The 17633-nt window shown below is 45.5% G+C and overlaps 1 protein-coding gene across 1 annotated transcript in view; it reads left to right on the top strand.

The window, feature by feature from the left end:
• Positions 1–17633, top strand: part of UNC79 (unc-79 homolog, NALCN channel complex subunit) — a 191532-nt gene that overhangs the window by 41366 nt on the left and 132533 nt on the right. Inside the window, exons 5-7 of the mRNA XM_073578106.1 lie at positions 3562–3657; positions 10643–10698; positions 10907–11036. Of these exons, the coding sequence (XP_073434207.1) occupies positions 3562–3657; positions 10643–10698; positions 10907–11036 (282 nt within the window). The remainder of the gene's footprint in view (positions 1–3561; positions 3658–10642; positions 10699–10906; positions 11037–17633) is intronic.

Here is a 17633-nt window from a genome sequence, read left to right as displayed (position 1 = left end):
CTCTGTTTTCCCCCAGAGGTAGCGTCTCCTGTGCCCCCTGACAAAAACGGCGATCAATACGTATCACCAAACTCATGGCAGACTCCAATGATGCCGGAGTCTCATACATCAGGAGGGCTTGTTTCACCCTCCCTGATACCCCATGAATAAACTGGCTCCGCAGTGCTGGGTCATTCCACTGTGTGTCTACAGCCCAGCGGCGAAATTCCGAACAATAGTCTTCTGCCAAGCGCTCCCCCTGGCGGAGGGCGCGGATTTTAGATTCCGCTAGAGCCAGTCGGTCAGGGTCATCGTAAATGAGCCCGAGGGCAGAAAAAACATTATCGACCGAATGAAATGTAGCAGAGTCAGGTGGTAAGGAAAATGCCCATGCTTGGGGGTCACCACTCAGTAATGACAACACCAGCCCTACTCGCTGGGCCTCATTACCTGAGGATATTGGCCGCATGCGGAAGTATAACTTGCAGGCCTCCCGAAATACGACAAATTTGCTGCGATCGCCTGAAAATCGTTCTGGCAGCGGAAACTTCGGCTCTGCACCGATACCTGCAGATGCCGTTTGCACCTTTGCTACTACCAGGCCCTGCTGCTGAACTGCCCCATTCAACTCGGAGACCTGTATGGACAGCGCCGCCAACTGGCGGGTTATGGAATCTAATGGATCCATGGACTCCTGAAAAAATGTGGGCCGATTATAATGTCACGGGGGCTTAGTTCAACTAAGGCTGAAATACCCGGGGCCCCTGTGGTGTCCCTTTACTAGGGGAAACCCTGTCTGACCCTCAACCCAGGGTTTTTGCTGAAGGTGCAAATGCCTGAGCCTCCGACCTTTCCTTATCTCCTGCTCAGCCCTGCACTTAACCCTCCACCCAGTGAGAAGTCACCACCAAAGCTCCCACACAAATAATGACAGACAGGGAGAACTTAAACTGCACTGCGCCGCACACACACAGGAATAAACAGTAATGTGAACAGGGCACAACTAAACACAAATATGGGAAGGAGAAAGGATAACGACGGATCATACGACACCAGATATGAATCTCTCTCTCTTGAACACCTCCACTCCAGACCGGAACCACTTGGTATGAAACACAAGCTATAATCGGCAACGCCCATAGGCCAGCATGACTATTTAAAGACCGTGGGCGTGACTAACCATCCAACCTGGTCTCCAGCAGGATTAACCCCCGAGAGCCTGAAGATCAGGCCGGCGCCACTGAGGCTATAGTGGCTGGAGGTGGAACTACCTCTGCCTGCCGGATGCTGTGGTGTGAACAGCGTCCGACATGACAAGATATTAGAAAAAACTTTTTGACAGTTAGAGTGATCAATGACTGGAACAAGCTGCCACGAGAAGTGGTGAGTTCTCCTTCAATGGAAGTCTTCAAACAGAGGCTGGACAGACATCTGACTGGGATGATTTAGCGAATCCTGCTTTGAGCAGGGGGTTGGACCAGATGGCCCAGGAGGTCCCTTCCAACCCTACGATTCTATGATTCTATGATTCTATATGACACTCTAACCGCTCACGTATAATATGGATAACAAAGTGCTTGGCTAATTTGGCAGAATAACTACACTGTCACACCATTCAATTGAAAGCACTCTCCGCTGACCACACAAATATAGATGTATTCAGTGTATTAGAGCTTTGGTGGCAATTATAGTGGAGTACGGCAGTAACACACATACATGCCATGTCCCCAACTGACTGTATGTCATCTCAGCAACTTGTATGATGATGAGCAATGCACCAGTTATATCATAGCATTGTTACACCGCTCTATTCTATCTGGCAGGTCATATTACTTAATATCTCAGAGGTCTATTACACATCCTTGACCCAGTGTAGTGTATCAAGCGGAATCTATTATTTATATCATTCATTTCTCGCATCAAATCCCAGACCGTATTAATGGATTAATGGACATTTGAAACCCAACCAATAATTTACAAGGTTAGCGGTCCTATTTAATTTTATCTGTGTAGCAAGTATCATATCAGGACTTTAGTGGGTCACAGCTATGATTATAATATAATAATACAACTAACTGTGACTCAGTATACATCCTCATCAGGATGTATTTTAACTCTTTTTATTAACAACACACATTATTTAAATATGAATTACCGTACTAAAAGTTAATTGTTATTCACATTCTTTCCTTTCCCTGATTCTAAAACATTTTACTACCTGTTTTTTTTTTTAAATGTTTTATCTCAAAAAAAGAATCATCTGTGATCCCGTCCGGTAATGTCTATATACTCTCTTCCTTCTCCCCTGCCCAGGAGCTGTGGTGTGATCAGACCATGTTCCTGCACGGTCAGACATCGCAATTACTCAGTACACAGCAGGGGCACATTTATAAGATTATCTCAGCACAGGAACATTTTATTTATTGCATCCAATTGTGGAAGTTATTATTATTCCAAGATCTAGTGATTAAAATGAACTTTGTTTGTGGCAAAGCCCCCTTAACCTTGTCCTTTTTTGAGATGTATCGCTGTCATCAACTTCAGAATAAGTTACGGTAGTTTGTTTTCAAATGAAATGGGAAAAATGTCCAAAATTCAACTTCTGGTTTGTGTCCTGTGTGAATAAAATACGGCGATAAGAAATTTCCAGATCATCGTATTCTTGCTTAATCTTTTTTGTAATTGGGGTTGTTTAACAAATGTAATACTAATAAAGTAAAATATACACTGTAATAATTACAGTAAGGAAATGTAGGCGTGAAGTAGTAATTAGTTGACTTTTTAGGTTACATTCATACATACCGTACATTTTTCCCCTATTCTTATCAGTTTGTTGTAGAGTGTTTTAAAAACTTTGCTTGGTGGAAACCATCACCAAGTAGGTTAGGATTTTTTGTGATTTCATTTTAATTTTAATTGCATTTTTGTAGTTTTTGTGAATGTCAATGACAGTTTATCCTATGAATATTTTCTTATTGATGTAACACCATCCAAATCTATAAAGTATGAGCTAATCAATCCCACTGCCCATTCACTACAGGATATTATGATTTCAAAGTGTAAAATACAGACTTGGAGGCCAATAGGAGCAATGGGTTACTCAACGGCCACTTGCTGACTGTTTCCACCTTAAGTGAAATGCAATCAGAGCAGAGACGATGTAACAAAATCATTGGATCATCCAAGGTTCTTCTGCGTTTTAATAGAATTTTTGTTTCAATTTTTCACCATTTTAAGACCTATGCTTGCTGTGAGTGAATGGAAACATTCTGGTTTAAACCCAGAAGTTGAAATCCTGCCTTCTCCCTCCGAAAGAGGCGCCCAGTTTATACATCATTGCACTTGTGCAGGTTTCCTTTAAAAGCAAGCAAAGGTCTGACTCCTAAAGCACAAAACATAATACATGGTGCATGGGATATGTGGGTTCATGCAGATTCTTTCTTCTCAAACAAGCCTCACCCCGCCACATGGTGCGCATTTCATATGACTGCAGTGTTTGTTACAGTGTATCGGTAACTTCCCTATGGAGCGACGCAGATTTCTGTGCAGGAACACAATACTGAATGTCTTTTCTCATTGCAGTGGGGTCTACCAGGAGAGAGGGAGGTGTCCCTGCTCATGTCAACCTCTCCGCATCTTCAATGCTTATGATCGCAATGCAGTATACAACAAACCCTGGTTCGTATCCTCCACACGATGGGAATGAAGGTTCAACTTTCTTATCAGCAACTTATAGCAGTTGTCTACGATTAGAAAAACACTGTTGCTTTCTTTCAGAAATAGCGCCACATCCGTTTACAGGTCGTGTGTGGTCCTGCAGCTCCATTCTGTTCACATCGAAGGATCTGACCTGCAAGATAAGAGTGTCCTGGAAAACAGCAGCCATGCTTTTCTAATCCTATACAATCCCTTTGACTATTGAATTGATCTGTCAGACAATCCCCTCCACTCACTGCTCTGGTTACCGGCCGACATGGGAAGCAGGCTTTTGACAGCACATGGCTGGAGATGCAGCAACAGGGATCTAGGACTTGAGCGTTTAATAGCAGATCGGGGCACTGCGGCTAATACAACAATGTTAGTGATATAGTTTTCTAGGTAAAGGGGGTCTGTCACACCAAAATGTAAACATTTCTAGATTTGACTCGGCTTCTATAATAATCAGACCAGTAAGTGACATATTAGTGCCGTAGCTGCAGATAAATTAATTTGTAATTCATTTGCAGTTGATGGGACTTTAGTGCACCCTTGGTGTGGCTAATGGTTCAGCGCATGTCACGTCCCCCAATTTATCATATTCCGTCATTCTCACAGCGAGCGCTCACAAAACTCAAATATCTTATCCTGTGTGTGCAACTGACACTAGGAGACTAAAGGCCCTGTCACACTTAGCGATGTACCAGCGATCCCGACCAGCGATATGACGCGGTCAGGATCGCTGGTACATCGCTAAGTGGTCGCTAGTGAGCTGCCACACAGGCAGATCTCACTAGTGACATCGCTGGGGATGGGGGTCGCTACTTACCTGTCACACCAGGCGATCCTGCATCCTCCCGCCCTGCTCCACGCGTCGCTCGTCGTCACAGCAGGAAGCTGACGACGAGAAACGGTCCTGGACGTTCTCGCGCGATCAGCGATAACCAGCGGGGGAGCGGGTCGTAGGTAAGTATCAGACATAGCGATATCGCTAGCAATATCGCTATAACGTCACAAGTTATAGCGATATCGCTAGCGATATCGCTTAGTGTGACATGCCCTTGAGAGAGCAGCGTCCTTCATTGTCAGCAGCTGTGCACTCAGTGCAGGCACACTCTGATCTCCGGCTTATGTCTGAAGCAACTTGCTCACTACATTTCCAGGTTCAGGGCTCTTTCAGATGTCAATGTCTCCGGTACGTGTGGTGACAGTTTTCACACGTACTGGAGACACTTACACACGTTGACCCATTCGAGTGAATGGGTCTGTTCACATGTCAGTGTGTTTCCACGGACCATGTGTCCGTGGGCAAAATATGCTGACATGTTCATTTTTTAACAGCATGTGCCGCAAAACGTCCAGCACACGTGCACACTGACACACGTATGACATGCACGTGTCATCAATGTGACATGTACTGGCGCCTGGGAAGCAGCGGTATTGTTCGTGCTGTTCCCTGGCGCTGGGTGCTGAAGACAGCTCTCATCATTCTCCTTTGGTCGCGCTGTGATCAGATCTAGCAGGGGAGAAAGTTGAGAGTTGTATTCAACTGAGAACAGCGAGAGCAGGCTACGGCTGATGGGAGTATTCATCAGCCGGCACCTGCGCTAAAAATAAATAATAAAAAAAATGATGTGAGGTTCCCCTGTAATTTTTAATAACCACCCAGGCATAACTGACAGCTGCAGGCTGCAACCCTCAGCTGTCAGCTTTAGCAAGGTTGATTATCAAGAATAGAGGGGTCACCACACTGCTGGGGGCTGGTATTTTCAGACTGGTAAGGGGCCATGGATATTGCCCACACTCCACCCCTCCCCCCAGTCTAAAAAATAGCAGCTCACAGCCAACCAGAAAAGGCGCATCTATTAGATGCGCCAATTCTGGTGCTTTGCCCGGCTCTTCCCACTTGCCCTGTAGTGGTGGCAAATGAGGTTCATATTTGTGGGGTTGATGTCACCTTTGTATTGTCAGGTAACATCAAGCCCACGGCTTAGTAATGGAGAAGCGTCTATGAGACACCTATCCATTACTAATCCTATAGTTATATGGTAAATAAACACACAGCCTGAATATAAGTCCTTTATTTGAAATAAAAACAAAACACATTTCCTTTTTTACTTAAAAATAACAAACACATTTATTCTCACCTAACGCCTAATTCCATTGAATGTAATAAATCAAAAATAAAAACCATCCATATCTCTCACCTCTCCCTTGTTCTGTCCCACGCCGTAATCCATTGTCTAGGGGATAAACAGTTTTCAGCCTGGACGGTACCAAGATGCGACTGTCCCGGCTTAGAACCACTGATGAATGCAACGTCCAGTGGTGACGTCATCGACGTTACTGCCAGACACCGAGACTGCATTCCCAGCCAGGCCTCTGAACTGCGATGACCTCAGCACCATGAGAAAAAGTCAGTAAGTTCACCGCAGTTCAGCTCAGTGACTTTACTACTGCTCATGTGAGGGATATGGTTGTTTTTTATTTTTGTTTTAAGTGGGTAAGTGGGAAGAGCCGGGCAAAGTGCCAGAATTGGCTCATCTAGTAGATGCGCCTATTCTGGGCGGCTGCAGGCTGCTATTTTTAGGGTGGAGGGGTCCAATATCCATGGCCCCTTACCAGCCTGAGAATACCAGTCCCCCGCTGTCTGCTTTAACCCCACGTCATTTTTTTATTATTATTTATTTATAGTGCAGGCGGTGGCTTTTTGATACTCATCATCAGCTGCCGCCTGATCTCACTGTTATCAGTTGAGTACAACTCTCAACATCAGAATGATGAATGCTGTCTTCAGCACCTGTATGATACTGATGCAGCACACGGTCGGCAGACGTATTAAACATTCGGACACGGATATCTCCAGTACTGGTTTTTCCAGGCCTGGAAATATCAGGTTCTGTGAAAGAGCCCTTAGGCAGTGGCATCCACAGAAACCAGAGTTCCCCTATATAAATGTTCAGGTAGCCGAGTTTGCATCTTGAGGGTGACAGACTCAAATTAAGGTTGCTGTATAAAAGATTATTATTTTTTTTACTATAAAATCCCCTCGAGATCTTAACCACTTATAGTCGAGGGGTTCAAGAGAGGCCAGTTATTAGATTCTTTAGAAGGACGTAGAACCGGGGATTTATTCTGAAGGAATATAGGCTGAACTGGATGGACAAATGTCTTTTTTCGGCCTTGCTAACTATGTTACTATAATTGTTCCATATCCTTCTTGACCCTTCCCCTATGGTTTAAACCCACATGAGAGTGTCCGTGTTGACATTAAAGGGGCTGTTGTCACTCATATATTGATGACTTACAGGTGGGAGATTGGTGGGGGTCTGACTCTTGACTTAGCTCTGACTGTGGCTGTATGTAAGCAATGTACAGAGCAGATCACAGCAGCCCTGGTCATCGTTTAGTGGCTGCTGTGACTTATTGTGCCTTATCTTACATTCAAGTGAACAGGACCTGATCTGCTGTGCTGAACAATGCACAAAAACTGTATGGCACTAGTATGGAGATGCCTTCATTACTTCTTCTCAGCACTTGCATGCTGTTTATGGAGGAACTTGGAAGGAGGTTCTTCCAGACATCTTGTAAAAACTAACACCAGATCTTCTGTATATGTTGATCAGTTTGCCAAGATGTTTGGAACAACCTCCTGCCAAGTTCCTCCTTAAACTGCGTGCAGGTGACGAGAAAAAGTAATGGAGGCGATGGGCGATCACCAGATACTGATGCTGGAGGTGACAGACGGTCACCAGATACTGATGATGGAGGTGACAGGCGGTCACCAGATACTGATGATGGAGGTGACAGGCGGTCACCAGATACTGATGATGGAGGTGACGGGCAGTCAGCAGATACTGATGATGGAGGCGACGGGCGGTCACTAGATAGTGATGATGGAGGTGACAGGCGGTCATCAGATACTGATGATGGAGGTGACGGGCGGTCATCAGATACTGATGATGGAAGTGACGGGCGGTCACCAGATTCTGATGATGGAGGTGATGGGCGGTCATCAGATACTGATGATGGAGGTGATGGGCGGTCAACAGATACTGATAATGGAGGCAACGGGTGGTCACCAGATACTGATGATGGAGGTGATGGGCGGTTCCCAGATAATGATGATAGAGGTGATGGGCGGTCACTAGATACTGATGATGGAGGTGACGGGCGGTCATCAGATACTGACGATGGAAGTGACGGGCGGTCAACAGATACTGATGATGGAGGCGACGGGCGGTCACCAGATACTGATGATGTAGGTGTTGGGCAGACTCCATATACCCATGGGATTTACATTTCTCTTTTCTTAATTCACTTTGCATTTTGTTAATTTCTAAAATTATTAACCTTTTTGTTAGTGAAAGCTTCTTATTCTGCAGCAACACCTGCCTAAATCTTTTGCACAGCACTGTATACGTCTTTCAGACAGTCTCCCTTATCCTCTTATCAAACTCACTTCTCCCACTTGTTAATAGACTCTGTGATTTAATTTCTGTGTTTGCTGTCAGTGATTGGGAGCCTTAGAATTCTGGTCTCTATTATAGTCTGGGTGCCGGATACTCCTGTTTAAAAAGGAGCCCAGGGAAACAGATTCTAGTACAGGAGGTGAGAATTTAGACCTCCCAAATAGGCTGATGGATCCCCTGAAGAATCCCTCAGCGGGAAGAAACACTCCCTTTTGCCCTTAAAAATGTACATTTTTTGGAGTCATACACCTTTCTCTATGTCTTGATGGGCTTAACTATAGGGGTAATATTCACCAGCTTGGACATCTGCAAAACCCTGGGTGAGAGAGTTCCATTTATTGCATAATGACTGTATACAGAATATGGTAACGTCTACTCACTCTGAACTTATACAGCTCTAGCAAAAATTAAGAGACCACTGCAAAATTTTCAGTTTGTTTGATTTTCCTCTTTATAGGAATCTTTTGGGTAAAATGTAAATTGTTCTTTTATTCTATAAACTGCTGACAACATGTCTTCGAATTTCCGATCACTAAATTTTGTTTTTATTTTCAGAAAATGAGAAATGGTTAAAATAACAAAAAAATGCAGTGCTTGCAGACCTCAAATAATGCTAAGAAAACAAGTTGATAATCATTTAGAAACAGCAATACTAATGTTTTAACTCAGGAAGAGTTCAAAAATCACTATTTTGTGGAATAACCATGATTTTTAATCACAGCTTTCATGCGTCTTGGCATGCTTTTCACCAGTCTTTCCCACTGCTTTTGGGTGACCTTATGCCACTCCTGGTACAAAAATGTAAGCAGTTCTTCTTTGACGGCTTGTGACTATCCATCTTCCTCTTGATTACATTCCAGAGGTTTTCAATTTGATTCAGGTCTGGAGATTGGGCTGGTCATGACAGGGATTTGATGTGGTGGTCCTTCATCCACACATTGATTGACCTAGCTGTGTGGCATGGCGCATTGTCCTGCTGGTAAAACCAGTCCTCAGAGTTGGGGAACATTGCCTGAGCAGAAGGAATCAACTGTTTTTCCAGGATAACCTTGATTCATACGTCCTTTGCAAAGATTAACCTACCCAATTCCAGCCTTGCTGAAGCATCCCCAGATCATCACCGATCCTCCACCAAATTTCACAGTGGGTGCAAGACACTGTGGATTGTACGCCTCTCCAGGTCTCCGTCTAACCATTAGATGACCAGGTGTTGGGCAGAGCTGAAAATTAGACTCATCAGAGAAGATTACCTTACTCCAGACCTCTATGGTCCAATCCCTATGGTCTTTTGCAAACTTCAGCCTGGCTCTCCTTTGCTTCTCATTGATGAAAGGCTTTTTTCTAGCTTTACATGACTTGAACCCTGCCTATAGGAGCCTGTTACAAACTGTTCTTGCCATGCATTTCACCCCAGCTGCCATTTGCCATTCCTTTTGTAGGTCACTTGATGTCATCCTGAAGTTGCTGAGTGGCATTCGAATAAGATGACGGTCATCCCGGTCAGTGGAGAGTCGTTTTCGCCCTCTTCCGTTCTGTAGCTTTGTTGTCAGCAATGTCTGCTGCTTGACTTTTTTGTAATGGACTGCCGAATAGAAATTTTAAGTATAGAGTCAACATGATGCTCACTGTATACCTCTGCTAGTAAAGCCAGAATTGAGCCCTTCTTTTCGTCACTCAAGACTTTTCTTTTCAACTCCTTTGGTATAGTTAAAAGTTATTTTTTCATTCCTATTACTTTTGGGATATTACTAGCACTTGCTTTGCCATCCAGCTTGTCCTATAGCAAGAGGATTGTGAACACCACAGCAGGGTTGTTTATACTTTCCTTTGTTAAATAAGATTTGGTTCAGGTGATCACCTAATCAGAAGCACATTAAGTAGAATGAGGTGTACTCTGGTTGGAATTCAACTGACACTGGAATGGAATGGCTGTCAGACATGTAGAGAAGCTGATCTTTATAAAGCTGTGCAGTGGTCTCTTAATTTTTGCCAGACCTGTATTGTAGCTATATACCACTTTAATTTTTGATTGTAATTAATACATGGGCCTACCTGCACTTTTTTTGGCTGCACGTTAATGAGTTTGACCTTATTGGCCCTCAGCTTGCGTCATTTAATCTGTGAAATGGTGGTGAAAATTATAGCCCTTCTGTTATGTTATTTTAGTGGCTGAGAAAGCTACTTTGCGGTTTATTTTGTTTTCACCTACTGTTTCAAAACGCCTATAATTTGCTGTATTTAGGGAGATAACTATTCACATTCTCCTCTTTTCAGCTGTTAAAGTTGTAAAAATCAGGCTACACAACCCTTTTAATAGGGGTCTTTTGTAAGTGTTGTGTGTCTATTTTACATTATAATCTAGTTTTTAATGATTGAATAAAAGTTATATTTTAAAAAACCCTTTCACCGCTATAGCTATTGAGCCTTAGAATTCACCTTTACACAGAACCAGAAAATCTTATTAACCCTTGTCTTTTTCCTGCCGTTCTCCCCAGTGTATCACTGCCAGCTGCTGGAATGTCTCATGAAGTATAAGCAGGAGGTGTGGAAAGTAAGTAAGAAGCTGGAAAACATGGGAGAGGTATGAGAGGGCGTCCTGCAGCATAGTTTCAGTGCAGACACTATAGGGTCTAACCAGCATTAGCAGTGTGAGCTTCTGACCAGGCTTTATTCAGTGTCCATTACAGAGTTCCTGTATATTTCCTTTTGGATGCTACAATACATCCTGGGTTCGTCTAATATACTTTTTTTCCCCATAGGATTTACTCTATGTAATTGCTTATGGACCCTCCCAAGTGAAACCCCCGGCGGTACAAATGCTTTTTCATTACTGGCCTAACTTGAAACCTCCCGGGGCCATTAGTGAATACCGAGGATTACAGTATACAGGTAAAATAGAAATATACGGTATTTTGATATCTTTACCCCCTCCACAGGCAGCAGAGGCCGGGGGACAGTAATTGCAGACATTCTAGTGGTCACCCTGCTTAGCACATAAAATGGATGGCAGTCTGCAGTGTCATGGAGTTTACATCTGTAAGTAAAGCTGTGTAGCCATTACTATGCTCCAGAGCTGCACTCACGGTGTACATATATTACATTACTTGTCCTGTACTGATGCCGAATTACATTCTGCATTATACTCCAGAGCTGCACTCACTATACTGTAAACTGTAACTCATGATCAGTACAGGATCAGTAATGTAATGTATGTACACAGTAACTGCACCAGCAGAATAGTGAGTGTAGCTCTGGGGTATAATACAGGATGTAACTCAGGATCAGTACAGGATCAGTAATGTAATGTATGTACACAGTGACACCACCAACGGAATAGTGAGTGAGGCTCTGAAGTATAATGCAGGATGTAACTCGGGATCAGTACAGGATTAGTAATGTAATGCAGGGCTGCCACTCGGAATTTCAGGGATCCATACTGGCAAAATTTTCGGGCCCCCTTGAGATTCCACCCAGGCTCCATCCCAGCTCCACCTTCACCCCTCGAACCTTACACAGTCCCACCTCCCACTCTTGGAAAAACTCTATTTCTGCACCACGTCCTCACCAATCACTCATTAACAGTTCCCATCAAATACCAGATCACATACATAGCCAGCAGTTTTTGTTTTGGCTAAATGATTTTTTTAAGCTGCCACCACGACAAGTTAGACTCTTTTGCCAGCGCCCTACTCTACTCTAACCTATTTAATATTTCTTAAAACATCCAATACTCTTTTTAGTTATATTTTTATTTATTTTTCTTTAAGGGAATGAATCACATACATTTTTTAAAATGACCAATAATACCACAAACAAGGGACAAATACATCACACTGCAACCAGACCACATATTACCTCCACATAGTGACCGAATAATACCACATACAAGGGATAAATACGGCCACACCATGACCAGACCACATACTGTATTACCATAGAATAACTGTTTCACTCCATATCAGCATGGGTTTATGAGGAATCGCTTCTGTCAAACCAATCTGATCAGTTTTTATGAAGAGGTAAGCTGTAGACTGGAACAAGGTGAGTCATTGGACGTGGTTTATCTTGATTTTTCCAAAGCGTTTGATACCGTGCCACACAAGAGGTTGGTACACAAAATGAGAGCATCCTGCTGCAGTTTCGCACAGGCTCTACCTATGCCCAACCCCGCAAGGGCCTCTGGTTACAAACCTACGGTGATTCACTACGCTTGCGCCCGCTGTAAGAGAAAGTGGGTTTCAGGTCAGCCGTCTCCCTTCTGTCCGTCCTGCAGTCCTTCCACCATGTCTGCCCCTCAGGAGAACTCTACCGCCCAGGATGAGAGAACCCCCCTCTCCGGAGTGGGCTGTTGCCATGTCTCAGTCGGTCTCAGACCTGACTAAAATATCCCAGTCCCTGGTACAGGTCCTGGAACGTATGCCGCATCTATCTGTCGCCACCAGTGCTCCGATCGACTCCCACGGTGATTCGCACGCACCTGACCACGACCTTCACAGGGACAGATCAGGAAGAAGATCTAGGAAGCGGACTCTGTCTAGCTCCTCAGCCAGTTCACCGGGCCCCTCTGCAGCATCCAGAATGCCTCTCTCTACCTGTTCCCCCTCGGAGGCGGACATCGGGTCGGATGTGGCTTCTACCTCTGAGTCAGACTCGGACTGAGATCAGGCTTCTGGGACGTAGGACATGGTAGATAGCCTTATCTTGGCTATTATTCAAACCCTCGAACTAAAAGAGGAAGAAGAGGCTGCTCAGGACGACTCCGTTTCATTCAAACGGGATAAACCTCTCTCCAGAACCTTTCCCAATCACAAAGAGTTTGAGGCTACTACCTCTAGACATTGGGAACATCCCGGCAAACGTTTTCCAGGAAGAAAGCAACTGGACATTCTATACCCATTTAGTCCAGACCTTGTCAGCAAATTGTCTGAATCCCCTAAGGTGGATCCTCCGGTCTAACGCTTATCCTCAAAAACAGTTCTGTCCATTCCTGATGCGGTGTCTCTCAAGGACACTATGGACAGACAGATTGAGGCTTTAACCAAATCGGTCTTTGAGGCGGCTGGCGCTTCTCTCTGCCCTAATTTTGCCTCCACTTGGGTGGCGAAAGCCATATCTGCCTGGGCCAAGATACTTCGCCGGGGCATCATGGCGGCGGCTCCTACAGAGTAGCTAGCAGATTTACCAGACTAGATTGCTCATGCTGGTAAATATCTCTTGAATGCCTCCTTGGATGCGGCCGCCTGTTCCGCAAGAGCAAACAGCAACATTATTGCTATTCGCCGCGTCCTTTGGTTAAAGGTGTGGAACGCAGACCCAGCCTGTAAAAAATCTCTCACTGGCCTCCTGTTCCAGGGCTCCAGGCTCTTTGGAGCCAAGCTGGACCAGATCATTTCGGATGCCACCGGAGGGAAAAGCACCTCTCTGCCCCAATCCAGACCAAGACGTCCCTTCAATAGAAAAGGACCCCTGCCTTTTCGCCCCTTTCGACCTTTCTCTTCCTCGGGCGGCTCCTACCAGCAGGACCGTTCTTCCGCACAAAGGAAAAGAAGGAAACCTTTCTTCAAACCTACTCCTCACTGGAGGCCTAAAGGCCGCCCTTCTAAGCCCTCCGGTTCCCGCAGTCACAGATTCTCCTCTAAATGAAGGGTCACCCCTAGCTGGAAATCTTTCCAGGGTGGGAAGCAGGCTTTTCTTTTCAGGGAGCAATGATTGTCGGTGGTCGACGACACCTGGGTTAGGGAGATCGTTACAACCGGCTTCAAGATAGAATTTTCTTCGCCCCCAGGAAGACGTTTCTTCCTCTCTCGCTCACCAAAACAGCTTTCTCAAGTCCCAGGGCTTCTCCAGGCCATCTCTTCCCTCCTAAGCTCAGGAGTAATTGTACCCGTTCCTAGGCACGAACGGTTTTCAGGGTTCTACTCCAACATGTTTGTAGTCCCGAAAAATGACGGTTCGCTCCGCCCGATCTTGGACCTCATGCAGTTTAATCGCCACCTTCGAATTCGCCACTTCAGAATGGAGTCCTTGCGCTCGGTGATCGCCTCCATGGAGCCGGGGGAGTTTCTTTGCTCTGTGGACATTCAGGATGCTTACCTTCACATTCCTGTTTGTTTGCAGCATCAGAGGTTCCTTCGGTTCGCGATCCAGCACCTTTACCAGTTCACGGCACTCCTGTTTGTCCTGGCGTCCGCCCCCAGGGCGGTCATGGCGGCGGTCATGGCCATCCTTCGTTCCAAGGGGATTCTCATAATCCCTTATCTCGACGATCTCCTGATCAAGGGCCCATCTCGCCGAGACTGCGATCAGAGCCTCCAGATCACTCTGGACATGCTGGTCCGTCTTGGCTGGATAATCAACACAGAGAATTCTTCCCTGATCCCAACTCAGCATATCGTGTTCCTTGGCATGGAATTTGACACCATCTAAGCTCGAATCTTCCTTCCAAAGGAGAAGTTCTCATCTCTGCGCCAGGGGATTAAAGCCCTAAAGCGCCCAGTCCCTCTTCCCCTTCGGTTCTGCATGAGAGTACTGGGGAAGATGATCGTCTCCATGGAAGCCGTGCCTTATGCCCAGTTCCAGACCCGCTCCCTCCAGCTGGCCCTTCTGTCTACCTGGGATAAGAGAACCGTTTCCCTGGATCGTCCAGTGCTTCTACCTCTCAAAGTGAGGCAGTCTCTCACTTGGTGGACAATATCCGCCTCTGTCCTGCGTCGGAGGTCATTTCTCCCTCTCCGATGGCAGGTCATCACAACCGATGCCAGTCTCCAGGGTTAGGGGGCAGTCTTTCTCCATTACACAGCGCAGGGTCGCTGGAACGTTCAGGAGGCCCTCCTCCCAATCAATCTCTTAGAGATCAGGGCAATCCTTCTTGCCCTCCTCCGCTGGTAGTCCGTCCTCGCAGGAAAGCCGGTCCGCATTCAGTCGGACAATGCCACAGCCATGGTTTACATAAACCACCAGGGCGGGACTCGCAGCAAGCAGATTATGGTAGAAGTAGCAAGAAATCTGCTCTGGGTGGAACGCCATGTCCCTGCCATATCACCGTTCACATTCCAAGGGTGGACAACTGGGAAGCTGATTTTCTGAGTCGTCAGGGGCTCACGTCAGGTGAGTGGTCTATCAACCCCACCGTCTTTAACCCAATTTGTCAAAGGTGGGGCGAACCGGATGTCGACCTAATGTCTTCTCGAATGAACCACAAGGTTCCCCGGTACGTAGCGAGGTCCCAGGACCCGATGGCCATCAGTTGCAGCGCTCTAGTGATCCCATGGTCCCAGTTTCAGCTGCCCTATCTTTTCCCCCCTCTTCCCTTGATTCCAAGAGTTGTGAAAAAGATAAAGGCAGAAGGGGTCCCCGTTCTGTTAATAGCTCCAGATTGGTATGCGAAGCTAGTGAACATGCTCTCGGACGTCCCCTGGAGGCTTCCAGACCGTCCAGAGCTTCTCTCACAAGGGCCCCTCTTCCACCCGAGTTCTCAGTCTCTGACTTTAACGGCATGGCCGATGAGGCCGCGGTCCTGAGGGATGCAGGTTTCTCTCACAAGGTCATACAGACCATGATTAGGGCAAGAAAACCGGCATCATCACGCATCTACCACAGATGTTGGAAGGCCTTCTTCCGGTGGTGCGAGGAGAACAGTTTGTTTCCTATGACTTTTGCCCTTCCCTCCGTCCTTGGTTTTCTACAAACGGGCCTCGACTCGGGCCTTTCGCTCAGTACCCTAAAGGGTCAGATGTGAGCTCTGTCTATTCTCTTCCAGGGGGATCTGGCTTCCCTTTCCCAGGTGAAGACCTTTCTTCAGGGTCCATGGGATCTCAGTCTTGTCCTGGGCGCTATCCAGCGTGCGCCTTTTGAGCCAATTCAGGATATTTCCTTCTCCCTCACATCAACAAGGACATCGTCCTTCCTTCTCTGTGTCCTTCTCCAGTTCATCCCTTGGAGAGATCCCTCCACAAGTTGGATTTGGTCAGGGCTATTCGAATCTACCTTTCTAGGACTGCTTCTTTTTGTCAGTCCGATTCCCTGTTTGTCATCTCTGAGGTTTTACAAGGTGAATACTCACGCCTCTGCTGATGCAGGCCTGGGTAGGAAGATACTGCCGGCAGCGGTTTCCCACCGGCCATCCTAAGTTCTTTTCTCTGTACATACCTTTTCCCACCCTTGGGACTGCTTTTGGACGTCCCATGGTAACCTGTATCCCCCAATGAAGCGAGAAAGAAAGAGGGATTTTTGGTAGTTACCGTAAAATCTCTTTCTTGGAGCCTTCATTGGGGGACACAGCACCCTCCTTTAATGTTGTACCGTGTTGGCCGATGTGCCGTTGTTTTGGGTTGGAACATAGGTTGAGTTTTGTATTTGCTCCTACTACTTTAGCACCAACTGAGTTGCCTTGTACCTGTCGGTGGGTGTATACTGCTGAGGAGGAGTTATTTTTTCCTTTTTTTGCATAGTGTCAGCCTCCTAGTGACAGCAGCATACACCCTATGGTAATCTGTGTCCCCCCAATGAAGGCTCCAAGAAAGAGATTTTATGGTAAGTACCAAAAATCCCTCTTTTTCGGCCTTTCTAACTATGTTACTTTGTTACTGTGTTACACATACAAGGAACTAATACAGCCACACCATGGCTGGACCACATATTACCGCCACACCTTGACCAGACCACATATTAAAATCACAGTGACCAAATAATACCAAATACAAGGGAAAAATACTGCCACACCATGACCATATCACATATTACCACCACATAATGATCGAATACTACAATACTGATCATTAAAAAAACAACACAATATTAAGTGCCATTATACACAGGAGCTCTGTATATAGTGTCAGTGTACAGTGCTCACCAGTGATATTATACACAGTAGCTCTGTATATAGTGTACAGGTAATACAGTGATCACCAGAGGCATTATGCACAGGAGCTCTGTATATAGTGTCAGTGTACAGATGATAATACAGTGATCACCAGTGACATTATACACAGGAGCTCTGTATATAGTGTACAGGTAATACAGTGATCACCAGTGGCATTATGCACAGGAGCTCTGTATATAGTGTCAGTGTACAGATGATAATACAGTGATCACCAGTGACATTATACACAGGAGCTCTATATATAGTATACAGTATATAGTGTACAGGTAATATAGGGATCACCAGTGACATTATACACAGGAGCTCTATAGTGTCAGTGTACAGGTAATACAGGGATCACCAGTTAAATTATACACAGGAGCTCTGTATATAGTGTCAGTGTCGGTGTACAGGTGATATACAGTGATCACCAGTGACATTATACACAGGAGCTCTGTATATAGTGTCATTGTATACTTAATACAGTGATCAACAGTGACATTATTCACAGGAGCTCTGTATATAGTGCCAGTGTATAGGTAATACAGGGATCACCACTGACATTATACATCAAAGCTCTGTATATAATATACAGTATTTAGTGTCAGTGTAGAGATAACAGACTG

This window comes from Dendrobates tinctorius, unplaced genomic scaffold, assembly GCF_039654945.1.
Source record: "Dendrobates tinctorius isolate UK_male_01 unplaced genomic scaffold, ASM3965494v1 ptg000058l, whole genome shotgun sequence".
Taxonomy (NCBI): domain Eukaryota; kingdom Metazoa; phylum Chordata; class Amphibia; order Anura; family Dendrobatidae; genus Dendrobates; species Dendrobates tinctorius.
This window is presented reverse-complemented; position numbering and strand designations above follow the sequence as displayed.